The sequence below is a fragment of the Dermacentor variabilis genome, chromosome 10, assembly GCF_050947875.1.
Source record: "Dermacentor variabilis isolate Ectoservices chromosome 10, ASM5094787v1, whole genome shotgun sequence".
Lineage (NCBI taxonomy): Eukaryota > Metazoa > Arthropoda > Arachnida > Ixodida > Ixodidae > Dermacentor > Dermacentor variabilis.
In genome coordinates, this window is record NC_134577.1 from 24,687,575 (window position 1) to 24,701,468 (window position 13,894).

The 13,894-nt window shown below is 48.8% G+C and overlaps 2 protein-coding genes across 2 annotated transcripts in view; one reads left to right on the plus strand and one right to left on the minus strand.

Moving 5' to 3' along the window:
- The window catches only part of LOC142560164 (uncharacterized), a 65,143-nt gene that overhangs the window by 4,464 nt on the left and 46,785 nt on the right, over positions 1-13,894 (minus strand). The window lies entirely within an intron of this gene.
- Positions 8,242-13,851, plus strand: LOC142560162 (uncharacterized). The gene is made up of 4 exons (XM_075672037.1): positions 8,242-8,494; positions 10,916-10,987; positions 11,746-12,039; positions 13,502-13,851. The coding sequence occupies exons 2-4, from the start codon at positions 10,930-10,932 to the stop codon at positions 13,807-13,809; spliced, it is 660 nt and encodes a 219-aa protein (XP_075528152.1). The 5' UTR covers positions 8,242-8,494; positions 10,916-10,929; the 3' UTR covers positions 13,810-13,851.

Below are 13,894 nucleotides of genomic sequence, written 5' to 3' on the forward strand. Positions count from 1 at the left end.
TTGCGGGCACAGAGACTGACGCGACGGCGGGCGCGCGCCGCTTAATCCCTGGCGTGACGTCACATATCACGTGATGCAGCGATGGTGGCGCCGCCGCCGCTTCGCGCGCGACGGCGCGAACCAAAGCGTGGAGGCCTCCGCCGGGCGACGTCCGACGGCGCGATATGAGGCCCCATCTGCAGCAGGTGTGACGTCATCACGTGACGTCACATGTGATCTCACTTCAGGGTCAATGGTGGCCACCGCCGGGAGGCGACCGACGGCGCGATATGAGGCCCCATCTGCAGCCGGTGTGACGTCATCACGTGACGTCATGTCACGTGACCCCACTTCAGGGTCAATGGTGGCCACCGCCGGGCGTCGCGCGAAGGCCCGAAACCTACGTTAATATGCTTCGCATAAAATCTGACCATACAATTTATTGTGGCGAGCATGACTTTTTTGCTGTGCCTGTCAGTATAACCAGTCAAATATCGAGCAGCAACAAACTACTGCGCAGCCAAGCGCTCCCACGTGCGCTCTGCGCTCCCACGTGACCCTCTTGGCTGCGACCCCCACGCTGCGGCAGCCGTGGTGGCCGCACCTCCTGGTAATCTGAAATGGTTCGTAGAATAGCTATCGTATATAGCAAATTACTCGGGGGCTCTGAGATTTACCAGTATTTCTTCTCGGGCTTATAATAGGCGTAAGACGTTCATTTAACAAAAATTGATATTCCCATGTAAGTAATCAACGTAACTTAGGCTTAGACCAGCGTCAGCTTTGTGTGCCGCAAGCGATAACGATCGCTGACGAAAACCGCGCTGCCAATGCCTGCGTCGAAGTCCTGGCACATTTCAAGCTGCAACGCACCAGAGGTAGGGTGGCTAGAATTCTAGCCACCCTACCAAAGGCTCCATCCTGGGCAGTGCGCCATTTTTCTTCAAGTTATGACGTAAACGAGATGCGCACAAAATGGAGCCGATTTGATTTCGTAACGCGACGCAAACTTGACGTTTTGCCTAAGAAACTGAAACGGAGGCAACTATACCCTAACCTTCTCGATAAAGCAAAACAGTTTTCCTGAGTAAAGATTAAGCACGTAGCTAAAGGCGTGCGATTTAGTCGAAAACGCCTCTCGCCTGCGTCGTCTGCTTCATTAGCCAGGATGCGTGCGTCCGAGAGACTCAATAATAACGCGCTTGGTTTCTTGCCTTGAGACAGCATAAGCGACCGACTAGTGGTGATGGTTCTAGGCCGCGTTATCGCTATCTCGCGAAACGCAAGTGACTCAGCCCGACTTGGCCGGATGAGAAGCGGTCTAATATCACCGATAGCGATGCGCACGACACAGGTGGCCCCTTGCACGACGCAAGCACCGGCTCTGCCATCTCTTGTTCACTTCCCTGGTTACTCGCACCACGTTATAACCTTTAAGCTGCCGCCTTGCGTAAAAACCCGCAGTATCGCAACTTTTGATGCGAGAAGTTATTCATCTTAATCACAATACGAATACAGCAATAAAAAGTATGACCACCGCAAAAGATTTGTAATGTTCGAGCTATATTATACCAAATAAACGCTCTTAAAAAATGAAGGTTCGCAACACAAATGTAAACCCCGCACGAGACCGATAGAAATGATATGAGCGCGAATTATGCACGCATGTTTTTAATGGCCCCAAACGATGGGGAAAATGCAGCAGTACACATGCATGCGCCTCGGTCGCCATTGCCATATGGGCCCGTTCATTACCGCAATTCGCGCGGCTCGTCGAACCAATATACTTATGGCGGAATAAAATGCCTACAGTGGCGGCCCAGCGCTACGTCACGCTACGTCACATTGAAGCCTTGCGAAACGGCCCTTTCTGCAACGCTCCGCATGCGATATTCCTTCAGCCAATCAAGTAGCCGACATGACGGCTACCTTGAACAGCCACCACATGTTCGAGAGAGAGAGACAACTTCATGTAGTCGCCTGCAGAACGACACCATGACTAAATGGCGCCGTGACGCGGGCCCTGACGTCTTCTCAGCGGGTGGTCCCTACTCAACTCCAGCGCGTGTTACTCCCGCGGTCGGTCGCCCTGAGGGGCAATGTTCCGTCGGTTTCGCTCGGCCTTTGTCTTTCAAGAGCCGCCGAGACCTGCTGGACGGCCCAGGTTTGACTTTCGTGGTCGTAGCATTCCGCCGCAGCCGCGAGTCGCGGCGGAATCGTTGTACTTGTCGAAGCCTCATTGGGGAACTTGGTGCAATCCCATAGGATGTGCGTCAGGGTGGCCATCTCCCGCTGGCACACGCGGCACACATCACTCACATATAATTGTGGGTGGGTAAAGAACCAGTTTGCAATTGTCTGAACAGCACCGCCTCCGCTCGGCTCAGCCCCGGGTGCGGGGGTGGGAAAGTCCTTCGAGCCAGGCGGTGGAACTGTGTAAGTTCATTGAACGTCGTCATGCGGTCCTTTGCACTACACCACGTTGGACGGTCGGTTGCAGCGGCGCAGTTGGCTAGCGCTCGCGCCACTGCGTGTGCAGTCTCGTTGTGGTTATCGTGCTTCTCGGACGCATCGTTGCCCGCCTGCGCCGGGAACCACTTACAGCTGCATTGCACGGACTTCTGCGCGCTATACACATGCCGTGCAGGATCTTCCAGCGCCAACATCGCCTAGCAGAAGAAAAAGTGCGATTCGAAAAAGCCTACAACGCTAAGTCACGTTTCGTCCTTGCACTTTGCAAAACTCCCGCTTTCCGGCACAGGTGTCAAAGTACGTGCGTGGACTGCCACTCAGTCAAAATGGCGGCCGTGCTGCCACCTTCCGTGTCGAGAATAGAGCTACAAGCTGGAAACACTGTTCATACGCTGCACGTATGAGAGTACTGCAGTCGCGTTGCCCCTAAGTGGTGCAAACGAGCATCCCAGGTTACTTTTAACGCGTGGCATCATATATAGTGTGCCCCAGCTAACGTTAGCCAAGTTGGCCAACGAAAAAAAAGTTACCAGGGTGCAAGTTACCATATGTTAAGTCATACGTTAATTGTTCGGTCGCCACACCTCTGACGACCGAGCACCATATTTAATTTTATTTATTTTATAGTCTGGCTAACGTTAGGCTGGGACATGGTATGGCGAGCCAGTCGAGAAACTCCCTGCGAGGTTATAGGGAACAGCCCAATACAGGGCGAAAGTGCGCAGTTTAAGCCCACTGCGTGCGCGGTTGATTGCTGCTATCCGGAGTGCAGTGGCAAACGACCCATCTTCCGCGATAACAAACAGCCGCGCCGACGCAATACACTTGACAAGCCCGTCCGGTTTCGCCATGTGTAGAAAGGAGGCGTTAAATCTAGGCCAGAAATTTCTAAGCCTACACATTAAAAGGGGGATAGCAAGCAGAATGGGACAACCATGGTAAACACTAGCCCATCGAGAACGGAAAGTGGCTAAAGGGGACCCAAGGCGAGATGCTGCGCCACTTGTGCGTTAATTACGCATGCACATGCAGCCTACGCTGCGTATTAAGGCGTCGGTTACGCCGCGCCAGGCGCCGTGAAAATTAAGCCGAACCACCTTGAACGGTAACTGTCGAAGATATATGCGCAGCATTATATGGCGGTCGGCGCGGCGAGTGTTTGGCCATATTTTTTAAGCTTTTTGAGTTCGCTGAAAAGCCCCGTAATAGGGAATAACCATTCTTTGTTCCATGCAGATCTCTCAGAACTCTCCCCCACCTTACGGAATAGTGATTGTCATTGCTGCTTAATACTACTATACTGCTACGGCCGCATGCTGCTGCCACTAACCATCACCACCGCGGCACTTTGAGGTCTCGTGAGAAGTCCCGAACTTCGTTCGTGACCACAATAAGGAACACTAAAGGGCGCTATGACATATGCCGCACCTATTAATGCATGCATACAGCCCTTCAACCTTATACTATTCGCTTCGTGGAACAGACGCGGCACTGTGGCGAAGAGCTGTGCGCTTACCTCGTGCCGTGGAACGAGTCCGCCCGCGGAAAGAACTGGCAGGGGCGGCGCCGTCGAGCCCGTTCAGCCGGCAGTCAATTCAACCAGACGGTCCTGTCAAAAACTCGACGCGGTCGGCGCCACAACCAAATAAGCCACAGCAGCCATGGGCCGCAAGCGTGCGCAGAGGAAACGTGCGCAGCGGAAATTTTCCAGCAGCCTTTGGTGGCGTCGCTGTCGGCCGTGTCCGTATACGCCACGGGAATGACGGGAACGTGATTGTCGACCAGCTACTTGATGACGCCGGCGGCAACGCCTGCCGTGCTTCTGGGGCCGCGTAATCTCGGACGATCGCTTTCCGGGGTATATGCACTTCGTAAGATTTCACATGACTGGCACCGGTCGCATCGGCGCCTACGCGATGGGCGACAGCATTCAATGGCCGCGGCGACAGGAACGCCAGGAACGGCTTTTGCCGGCCGATGCGACTGCTGCTCGCGCAGGAAGGAATACAAGGTGGAAAGGGCATTCGGCTGGGAGGGAAGGGGGGGGGGACATGGATAGCGTCTGCTCGCGTTCGAATTATAAGCGACGACAAATACCAAGATCTACTGCGCGTATCTCACGGCTAGTTATGACAGAAGGCTGGTTGATGATCCATAACGCTAACTTCGCATCGCGCGGAAACCAGACAAGAAGATGAAACATGTGACACCTGTGGGCTGCCTGGTGGTCACGTAAGCGCTGGCGAGTGCTCGGCTAGCAGTTTGGCGGTTTCAGCTTGATTCTTGGCATTACGCTGCAGTAGGCTGTATCATTTAATTAGTCAGCCCGTGCTCATGAAGAACAGCTTGCTTGGCCAGGGGCGCTTCTCAGTCAGCTTCTCCACCTCCTGATGAAATGCCTCTGGAAGCTTTCTTTCACAGTAGAGTGAGGAGCGCTCCGGTAGCGCTGGTACCTTTCAACGGTGACTCCATTCGAATCAACAACCCGCAAGCGATACAGGCGGATCATGAAGCCGCGACTCATCGCGATCTGCATATCACAGACGTTCGCCAATTTGGACGGCCTGCTGATCGCCACACCAGGCATGAGCAGCAGATCTACTGAAATGTTCCTCGTTTAGCTCGATCAAGGTGAACGCATTCATTCCACCTCATCTGGCGGACACTGAGGGAATTGGGCGTGGTGTGGACCCTCGATTGAGTCCGTCAGAAGCACTAGAAAAGCTCTCTGCAACAGGTGTTATCGCCATCGCTGCAACCGCGTGACTGACACTTAATCTGTAAGATTTAAGAATCTGTAATTGCCACTTTTTCAGGTACGTCATGTCCCTCAGAATTGAAAATCTGGCTACTATGGTTTTTCGAGTAGAACCTCTAGCATCGCGCCCGTTATAATGCCATAGTTCGCGTTTTTGGACAGTCTGGGTGGCTGATAGTCTAGTCCTCATTGCTTCAATAATGACGAGGGTCACCCTCTCATTCAGCGCGTCGCTCAAACAGAGCAGTGTTTCCTATGCGGAGGAAGCTCATCAAGCGAATTATTGCGACTGTCCTCAAGTTCCTTTTTCTGTTCTGCCCACCAGAATACTTATTTCCCTCGGGCACAGGAAGTTCTTGAGGTAACGGGCAAAAGGCGTTGCTCATGTAGAAACGATACTGTCACAGTAGAGGAAAGAGTACACGGTTATGCTAGTGTTGTAGCCCGGCATCCTGCCGCCATGAATTCTACCGTTTCAGCAGCTGCGGTAGAAAAGTAGATAGCTAATGTTAATGACGGTGCTGATTACTGCTGTTGATTACTACTACTACTGCCAACATTAATAATAGAACAAACAATAGAATAACAACAACAATGAAAACTACGCAAGATCCAACGCAATGTTTAGGATAAGTGATGCAAATGTTCGTGTTTATAAAAGCTTTTCATACGTTGCATATGTCGCATGGCTCTCGATTTAATGCAGATCGACGGTGGCATCGATATTCTGTGGCTTACTTATCATATTTACATTCTGTAGCATTCTTGCATACATATTTCCTTAATATTTTTCTCCTCTGAATCTTGCTTCTCTTCATTAAAACTTCTATATCTACCTTATACCGCAACGTATGTAACACATCGGGTCCTTTCAATCTCTTCCGGCTTTCTTTTCCACCAAAACTCTACACGTATCTTGCTTACCTCGACCGCTGATCGGTATATGCTTCCATCTACTTTAGATCCGAGCGCTTCTGGAAGATGCACATTACCTACGGGTCTCGCTGGGTGAATACCTTCGCATTCCATGGATTAGAATGTGCCGAGTATGGTCTCCGGATATTTACCACAGCCGACACATGCCTAATCTTGGTCCGAATATTTGCTCCGGTATTTCTTTTTTTTTTTTTTGTCCTTGAGCAACCAGCTCGAGCCTCAAAAGAAGCAAGGCACCGGCTCCTTTGTGTGATCCTACAGATCTTCCTTTCTCGTTTTCTTTCTTGCCATTCTCGTAAATCTCCACGGACTTTGTCGAAGGCGAATACGGTGCGCTGCGTAGCGTCTGTGTTCACCTCTGGTTTTGATCTCGCGTGGTGACAGTGTCGCGGCCTGCGTGCATGTGGAGGCCCTCGAGCGAACGCGTCTTGCCGTGAAGACGGCAGTTCGCTCGGTTATTGCGCCACGGGTGGGAGAAAAATGCTTCCCGTTTACCTGGGCCATCATCGACGGTGGTTTCTGCCGTAATTTCTCTTTAAACAATTTCTTTTCTTTCTTTTTTTTAATGTTTCCTGTGGAAGATGCGTGTGTACACTCCTTGAGCAAACCCGAAGAGACGGACATTGTTTGCAGGTAAAATTAAATCCAGCAGTTGACTAATCTTTTGACACTTATTAACTTTAGGGCACGCGTTACGATTGATGAATTGAAGCCGGTGAGTCCTCGAGGCCCGTTCGCCCGTGTGGGAACAATTTCAAATCTAGCGCAAGTTTTTGAGGTAAGCGTCGTCGAGCTTGCGGCAAAAAAATGTACAGTCAACCACGAAAACTTTACGGAACACGGGATCTCAGAAAAACGTTCAATTTGCGAGCAGCCTGTAACGGTATAGTCAGTGAAACCGAACGTCACAATGTTGTTCACGTATACTGGTACAGAGGCTGTAAATGCGAATACTGGGCTGCGTTGGGAGGCTGCGCAGTTATTCAGCTTTATTGAACTAAGATTTCGTGTTCCGTAAAGGTTAGTGGCTGACTGCACGCTCCACTTACTCGTTTTTTAACAAAACGCCGTCTTAAGAGGTCCAGGACAAATTAAACTGAAAAAGCGATGTATTTAGTCGCACATTTGGGGGGGGGGGGGGGGGGGGCACCTCGAAACTGGACCAGCCTCCGGATTTCTCCTAAGTGTGGTATGTCATTGCGAACTCAGACGTTCACATTCGTAAATCACAAGTTGGCACCCAAAATAGATTAGTCGGGTCCTTTTGTTTCAGCGTCAAGAGAAAGCAAATTACAAGAGCGATGTGGTGGGACGCAAGTAAGAAACCATCTCAAGGCCTCACCAAGGCGTGCGCCTCGTTTACACTTTCCACAGTAGCAGACTGCGAAGGCTAGCATAGTTACACAAGCCGAACGCTATGCAGTGAAATGTTAAATAGTCGATTAAATTGGAATTTTCAATTTCAATTGTTTATCGTGTTGTACCGCAGAACTGGGCGAAATCCTTTTTTTTTTTCATCTTTATGCTTTTGTTCACATTAACTATCTGTGAAGTGTGTGCGAAATGGTTGTGAACACTACAAGACCCGCATATACAGTTCACACGTAAAACTATGAGGAATGCGATATATACTCTATTGGCCAGTAATTTTCCTTTCCGTTGAAATTGACTGTCCCGCGTTTGGCTGTAAATTGTTAAACAGCTTAAATGTTTCACTTTACCAGCAGTCATCCTTCGCTTCTTTAACTACTCAACATTGTAGAGAAGCCGGTGAGATATCGTGCTCGTTCCACTGCGCGATCCGTAATAAGTCAGTGAATGTGTAGAAGCGCGCTGCAAAACATTTAGTAGGGAAGTCTCGATTAACGATATTTTTATTTATTTTCATTTCGTTCGTTAACATTCCAGAACGTCCAGTTCTCGCAATCTATGCCCCCCAACATCTCACTTTTACGCCAACTATTTTTTGAGCAGACCCTGCGTCCGGATCAGGAGTCAAGGCGAGTACCGGAGGACGGCTTACGCCAACGGGGGCCTTCGTCGTTCGGGCGAGACCATTGTTTGATCGCCGTCACATGAAAAGCAGCCTCGAGCGCGCATCTCTGCTGACGCGTGTCACCGACCGCTTGTGTGTGTGCGCGCACTCACCGCCCGGTATACGCGCTGCGACGACAGTCCTCCACGGCCTCGCATGGGTCACATTGTAGGGGGCGATACAACAACGCCGGCGGTTCGGTTTTGACCCCGTTTAGACGCTCTCCTGCAGGAAGCTATAGACCCTCCTCGGCGAGAGAATACTGCAACCTCCGAAGACGCCAGTTTACCGCGCAAAGCGACGACTCGGTACAGGTAAGTACGTGCGTGCGAATCGATTCTCTGAATGCGTATCCTACGTACCACGGGTTGCGGCGAACCCAAAACCATGTAGAGCGCTGCCAGAACGCGTCGAGTCAAAACAAGTTCAAGTAGACCAGCTCTTCGCACGCGATCACAGCCCACGATCCCGGCGGTACAGGTTGACGTCGACTTTCTCCGAGGACATTTCAGCTCTAAATAATTCATTCGCGTAGACAACACAACAGCCGTCGCACATTACTAGCCATTGATATTAAATTAAGCAAGGTACATGTTTGAGCTACTGATACGTATTCACATGTTCTCTCTCTTGTTTATTGACAACACCATGACGCTCAGTGGCATGAAAGCGAGATTAAGGTTCGGAGAACGATTTCGTCATCAGACTTCGCCTATCATCGGTGCCGTCATCCTACTACGTATCTTAAGCCAAACTAGACACTGCATTTTTTGAAAGATACCATTGTGACGTAAGCGCGAACGAGACGGCCACATGGAGCACATGAGTGCTGTACACGTTCTCAGCTCGTTCACTTGCGTTGCAGTCGCACCTTAAAGAACGTGATAGTAACTGGAACAGGCCAACAGCCTTCTAAAGGCATTTTGATTGATAAAGATTCGCGAAGCATTGAAATTAAGCGCCTCAGCAGTTGTCACAGTTCTCTACGTCACACGAGCCGCACGTTCTGTGTGGCGCATTCACAGGTGTCAGTGCTCGCTGACTTTGAATAAAAGGTCAGAGAGAAACACAGTACCCCGCTCTCAACCACAGAACGTGATAAAACTTTTGCTATATAGAACGCTCTGACAATATTTACACGGAAATTTTAAACATATATGTTTAAATGCAACAGGGCTTCTTAATTCCGAACTTGGGAAGGTATTTTGTTACACTTTCGGTTAGAGGTTTCGTCACGTGATGTGAAAAGTATGCACGTAAGGTTTGAGCTCTGGCTTATAAGTTTTATTCGAGCAGAAAAAAAAACGTGACGTTTATGAAGTTTCGAAAACGCGTTGAACGCCTTTACTAAATTTAGCGATATAAAATTCGCCGGTAATCTGCAGTTATATAAAGAACAAAAGGCAACACTTCCTGGGAGAATATCTTCGACAATTTGTTCATAACTCAGCTGCTTGAAATACTAAGCTATACCACGAGAATATTTGCGATTGATATACAGGCTAATGAATTTGCAAGACGGAAGGTGTACCGTCATAATTTTGAGTAATGGATGTCAAATAAATTTATTTTATTCTTTCTTCGTTAAATACATGTTTTTGCACATTCTGTCTCCAAAACACATATTTAATAATAATATTTGGGGTTTTACGTGCCAAAACCACTTTCTGATTATGAGGCACGCAGTAGTGGAGGACTCCGGAAATTTTGACCACCTGGGGTTCTTTAACGTGCACCTAAATCTAAGCACACGGGTGTTTTCGCATTTCGCCCCCATCGAAATGCGGCCGCCGTGGCCGGGATTCGATCCCGCGACCTCGTGCTCAGTAGCCCAACACCATAGCCACTGAGCAACCACGACGGGTAAAACACATATTTCGCAGCGGCCTTGGGAGGAAAATTGAAGGCTTCTGGATAACTTCCAGGGCCTTGACAAGGCATTTTCAAGGAATGAAAGCAACTCTATATATACGTTTGACGGCTCAAATGCATAACACTGCCGTCAACCATGCGGAAACTTTCCTTCACTGCACACAAAACAAAAAGGTACATTTAAAAAATGAAAAGGCTTAGAGACCTAACAAACATCAGCCCTCAACTAAGCTCCTAACCGGACACAATTTGACTTTTCGATTGCATGAAATTTATACCCACATGTCCCAGGAAAATCTAGTGAGCTTAGTCATAAATGTGTTACAAGGTTTCTTAGGCGGTGCCTAAATTGATGGGTTCTCAAGACCTCTAAAATATGCTTTTTGTTTTAGCGAGTTTTCAAGGTTTTTTCGGACCGCTACAACCCTTGCTAGTATTGCTATGGTAAGCAAGTTTAGCAAGAACAAAAAAAAAAAACTATACTGTTCGTGCAATTGACCATTCTTCCTTGTAATTTTCCTACTGTTCCTGCAATGGAATTCATCCAGTACTTGACTATTTTGTGGCTGTAAGCATGGTAATTAGACCTCATGGCACTTGTGATCAATAAACGCAACATGTGGACACTTTTCTGTTTCCTTTCAGCATACTATCCGCGTCGTGTAAGTTTCCAAAGCACAGCATCATTAAAAAAGAAACAATATTTTCACAGGCTGGTATTAGTATTTACAGTCTGTACTACCACATGCGAACGCCGTGTTGTACGGTTTTACTTGCTATCCGGTAACAAACCGGTGGAATTTCCATGTTTCCTCAAATCTTGCAGTCCATGAACATCTGACGTCTGTCGTAAATCATTTCAGACATCGTGGTGACGATGAAGGTACCAAGCAAGGCGGCGTGGGCAGTCCTTGGCCTGGCGACGATTGCACAATGTGCGTATAGTTATCAGTTTAAGCTTCCTACGTGTATGCAAAAAAGGCGGGTGTCAAAGTGCACTGTGTGATATTGGCAAAATCTGACATGGTGGACACGTATACGTTACGTGTCGTAGGGATACTTAATCTTTCCTCTCTTCATTTATAGTTGTTTTTTGAAATATTGGTATCGATGTAATAAAATTACACTTGAAAATTTTACTTGCATGCTTAATACAAATAACCCTGCGAGTTCGCGCATGGAACCAATCTCAACCATTGCGCCATTCGGGTCAACATATTTAAGGTTCTGATAGTGACTGATGTAATAAAGCGCCAAACAGACGACACAGGAAGAGACACGGACGAGCGCTCGTCCGTGTCTCTTCTTGTGTCGTCTGTTTGGCGCTTTAGTAACATGCACCAACTAGCCCAACAAGAATTTCTGCTGGAATATCTGATAGTGATGTTTCACTTTCGACGTCGCAAGAAATCTGAATGAACCACCCTTTTGTTTTTGACCACGTGTTAACGCACCCCATGCTACTCACGCTTGTCTTTCTTCCCCGCTAAACTTAGCGGGCAAAATCAGCGGGGCAAAACTGGAAGCTGTCCAGGACCTATACATGTTAGTAAACAGCCTTTTTAACGCCACTTTAACATTATTCTTCGTTGCACGTGCTTTTTCAGCAAATAGACAGAGCTCGGTGAGTCGGAATGTCGGAATGTCGAGTATACAGCGCTCGCCTTACCATTCTAACGTGCACGTCGCGCAGGCTTCGGCTGGAAGCACGACCTGTCGCGGCCCGTGCGCGACGACTGCTGCCGGGACCCGGACAAGTGCTGTCCCTACGGCTACCGGTGCGACATGCGGTACCGCAACTGCGTCCGCATCGCCGGCGACGAGAGGCCCGTCTACGCTTCCTCCTACTCTTCGAGCTCGCGGACGCAGCCCATCACCAACTACGCGACCGGCACGCGCGGCTACCACTCGACCTCGTACGCCGCGGGACGCCGCGGAGTGCCGGACCAGGGGTTCGCGCTCTCGCAGAACAACTTCCTGCGATCGGGTACGCCAGCGTGTTTGTGTCGCATGTCTCAAGGTGCGCCCCCTCGTCAGGCGCCCTATTGAAAATTTCCACTGTACATCGAAGTACAGAAGGGCGCAGCGTTACCGCAAAGATTTTTACGAATTTGTTCATTATTAGAGGAGGTAGGATAAATTGGAATGTCGCGTTTCCATTAGGTGCCAGGAGGCGACCTTCTGTGCAAGCGTATAGACTCTCTCCTGCCACTACTAGCGTCCTCAAATAACTGCCTCTGCTTTGACCCATATTTGGAGCCGAGGAATCGGGTCACGTTCACTTAGCAAGCCCCGCTTGCTTCTTTTTTTTTTTTTGGCTGCGCGGTGTTTTCTCAGTGGCGGTGTTTAAAAGTGTTTAAAGATTTAAAAGAAGACGTTTCGGCTCCCACACGGGAGCCTTGTTCACGTCTTTTCTTTTAAATCTTTATTTGGTCGGCGAAGTGCCCCGGGTTTTTGTTTACCTTTTAACCATGTTTCATCCCGACCAGACGGGCTTCCGTCAAACACTGAACTTCATTAACCTTCGTCCGGCGTATGGCCAACCGAAACTGTGAACAAGGCTCCCGTGTGGGACCCGAAACGTTTTCTTTTCTTTTCAATCTTTATTTGGTCGGCGAAGTGCCCCGGGTTTTTGTTTACCTTTTAACCATGTTTCAACCCAACCAGACGGGCTTCCGTCAAACACTGAACTTCACATTCTATCATTGTTAATTTAGTTAGTAAGGAACTATTTAAAAGTGTATACGGCCGATAAAACTATTATCCTTACTTCGTACGGCTATTACAATCGGTGCTTCGCCTTTCGGGCAGAACTGCGAATTTTTGTGCGCGCCATTACACTATAGTATCGTAGTTATAAACACAACAATACACGTCCCGTCTCCTTCCACTCGCACATGCACTTTCCCCAATGATTTACTGTTCCACAATGAGTGGAAAGGCATGGCTTGATGCATCAAGCAGACCTTTCTTACCTCTTATCTAGCTCACTACTTTACCATGAATTAGGAGAGTCAGTATGTAGGTCTTGCACATGACTGAAGCAAAGCAAACAACCTTTGCATGAAAGTAGTGAATGCCCCAAACCAGCATTGTCTGCTTCAAGAAAGTGTTCATACAGACAAGAATGCCAGAATAGGCTTGCAAACAGCACGCAAAGAAGAAAAGCTTCAACACAGTGCCAATGTCTTACCAAGGGGGCTGTCTAACATGTAGTTAATATCTGTAGTCTTCTGTGTAAAGAACTTCCCTTATTAAAACACTAGGCACCACACTGAGGCTTCCCTTGTTCACTAACTAATGATTATAAGTTCAGAACATAGTAGCATTTATTGTGCCCAGCATGCCTGCGCGATTTCCTTCCCAAACTTAACTCTGTGCCTCTCATTGCAATGAATAGGATAGAGTAAAAGGAACAATTTAATACATTCTACTGCATTTCTTCACAGAAAACTGCCCCACTGGGACATACTGCTGGGACATTGACACCTGTTGCCTCATCCAGCATGGCTACAACAGCCTCTGGACGCGAGTGGAGTCCACCTGCTGCACGCGTTACAACAGCCCCAACTGCCAAAGGGTTCGCGGCTGCAGAGTGACCATTGGTGACCAGCGTTACAAGTCGTATCGGGAGACCTTCACTCGCAGGCCAGCCTACTACGGAGCAGCGCACCCGATGGCTGTTCCACCAGCTGCAACTGTCTTGGCACTTGCCATTTTGCTTCGCTGTGTTGGGCTGTATACCTTCAAGATGTGACAAATAAATTATGGGGGGCGGTGGGAGAAATCAACCATTCCAAAAGCCACGTTGCTCAGCAGCAGTGCTTCATACCCAGAGAAAT

Excerpts from the sequence above, each read along its gene's own strand:
- LOC142560162 (XM_075672037.1), top strand. The coding sequence starts at position 10,930 with ATGAAGGTACCAAGCAAGGCGGCGTGGGCAGTCCTTGGCCTGGCGACG. Across the intron at positions 10,988-11,745 it reads CCTGGCGACGATTGCACAAT|GCTTCGGCTGGAAGCACGAC; the intron begins GTGCGTATAGTT and ends CACGTCGCGCAG. Across the intron at positions 12,040-13,501 it reads GAACAACTTCCTGCGATCGG|AAAACTGCCCCACTGGGACA; the intron begins GTACGCCAGCGT and ends ATTTCTTCACAG.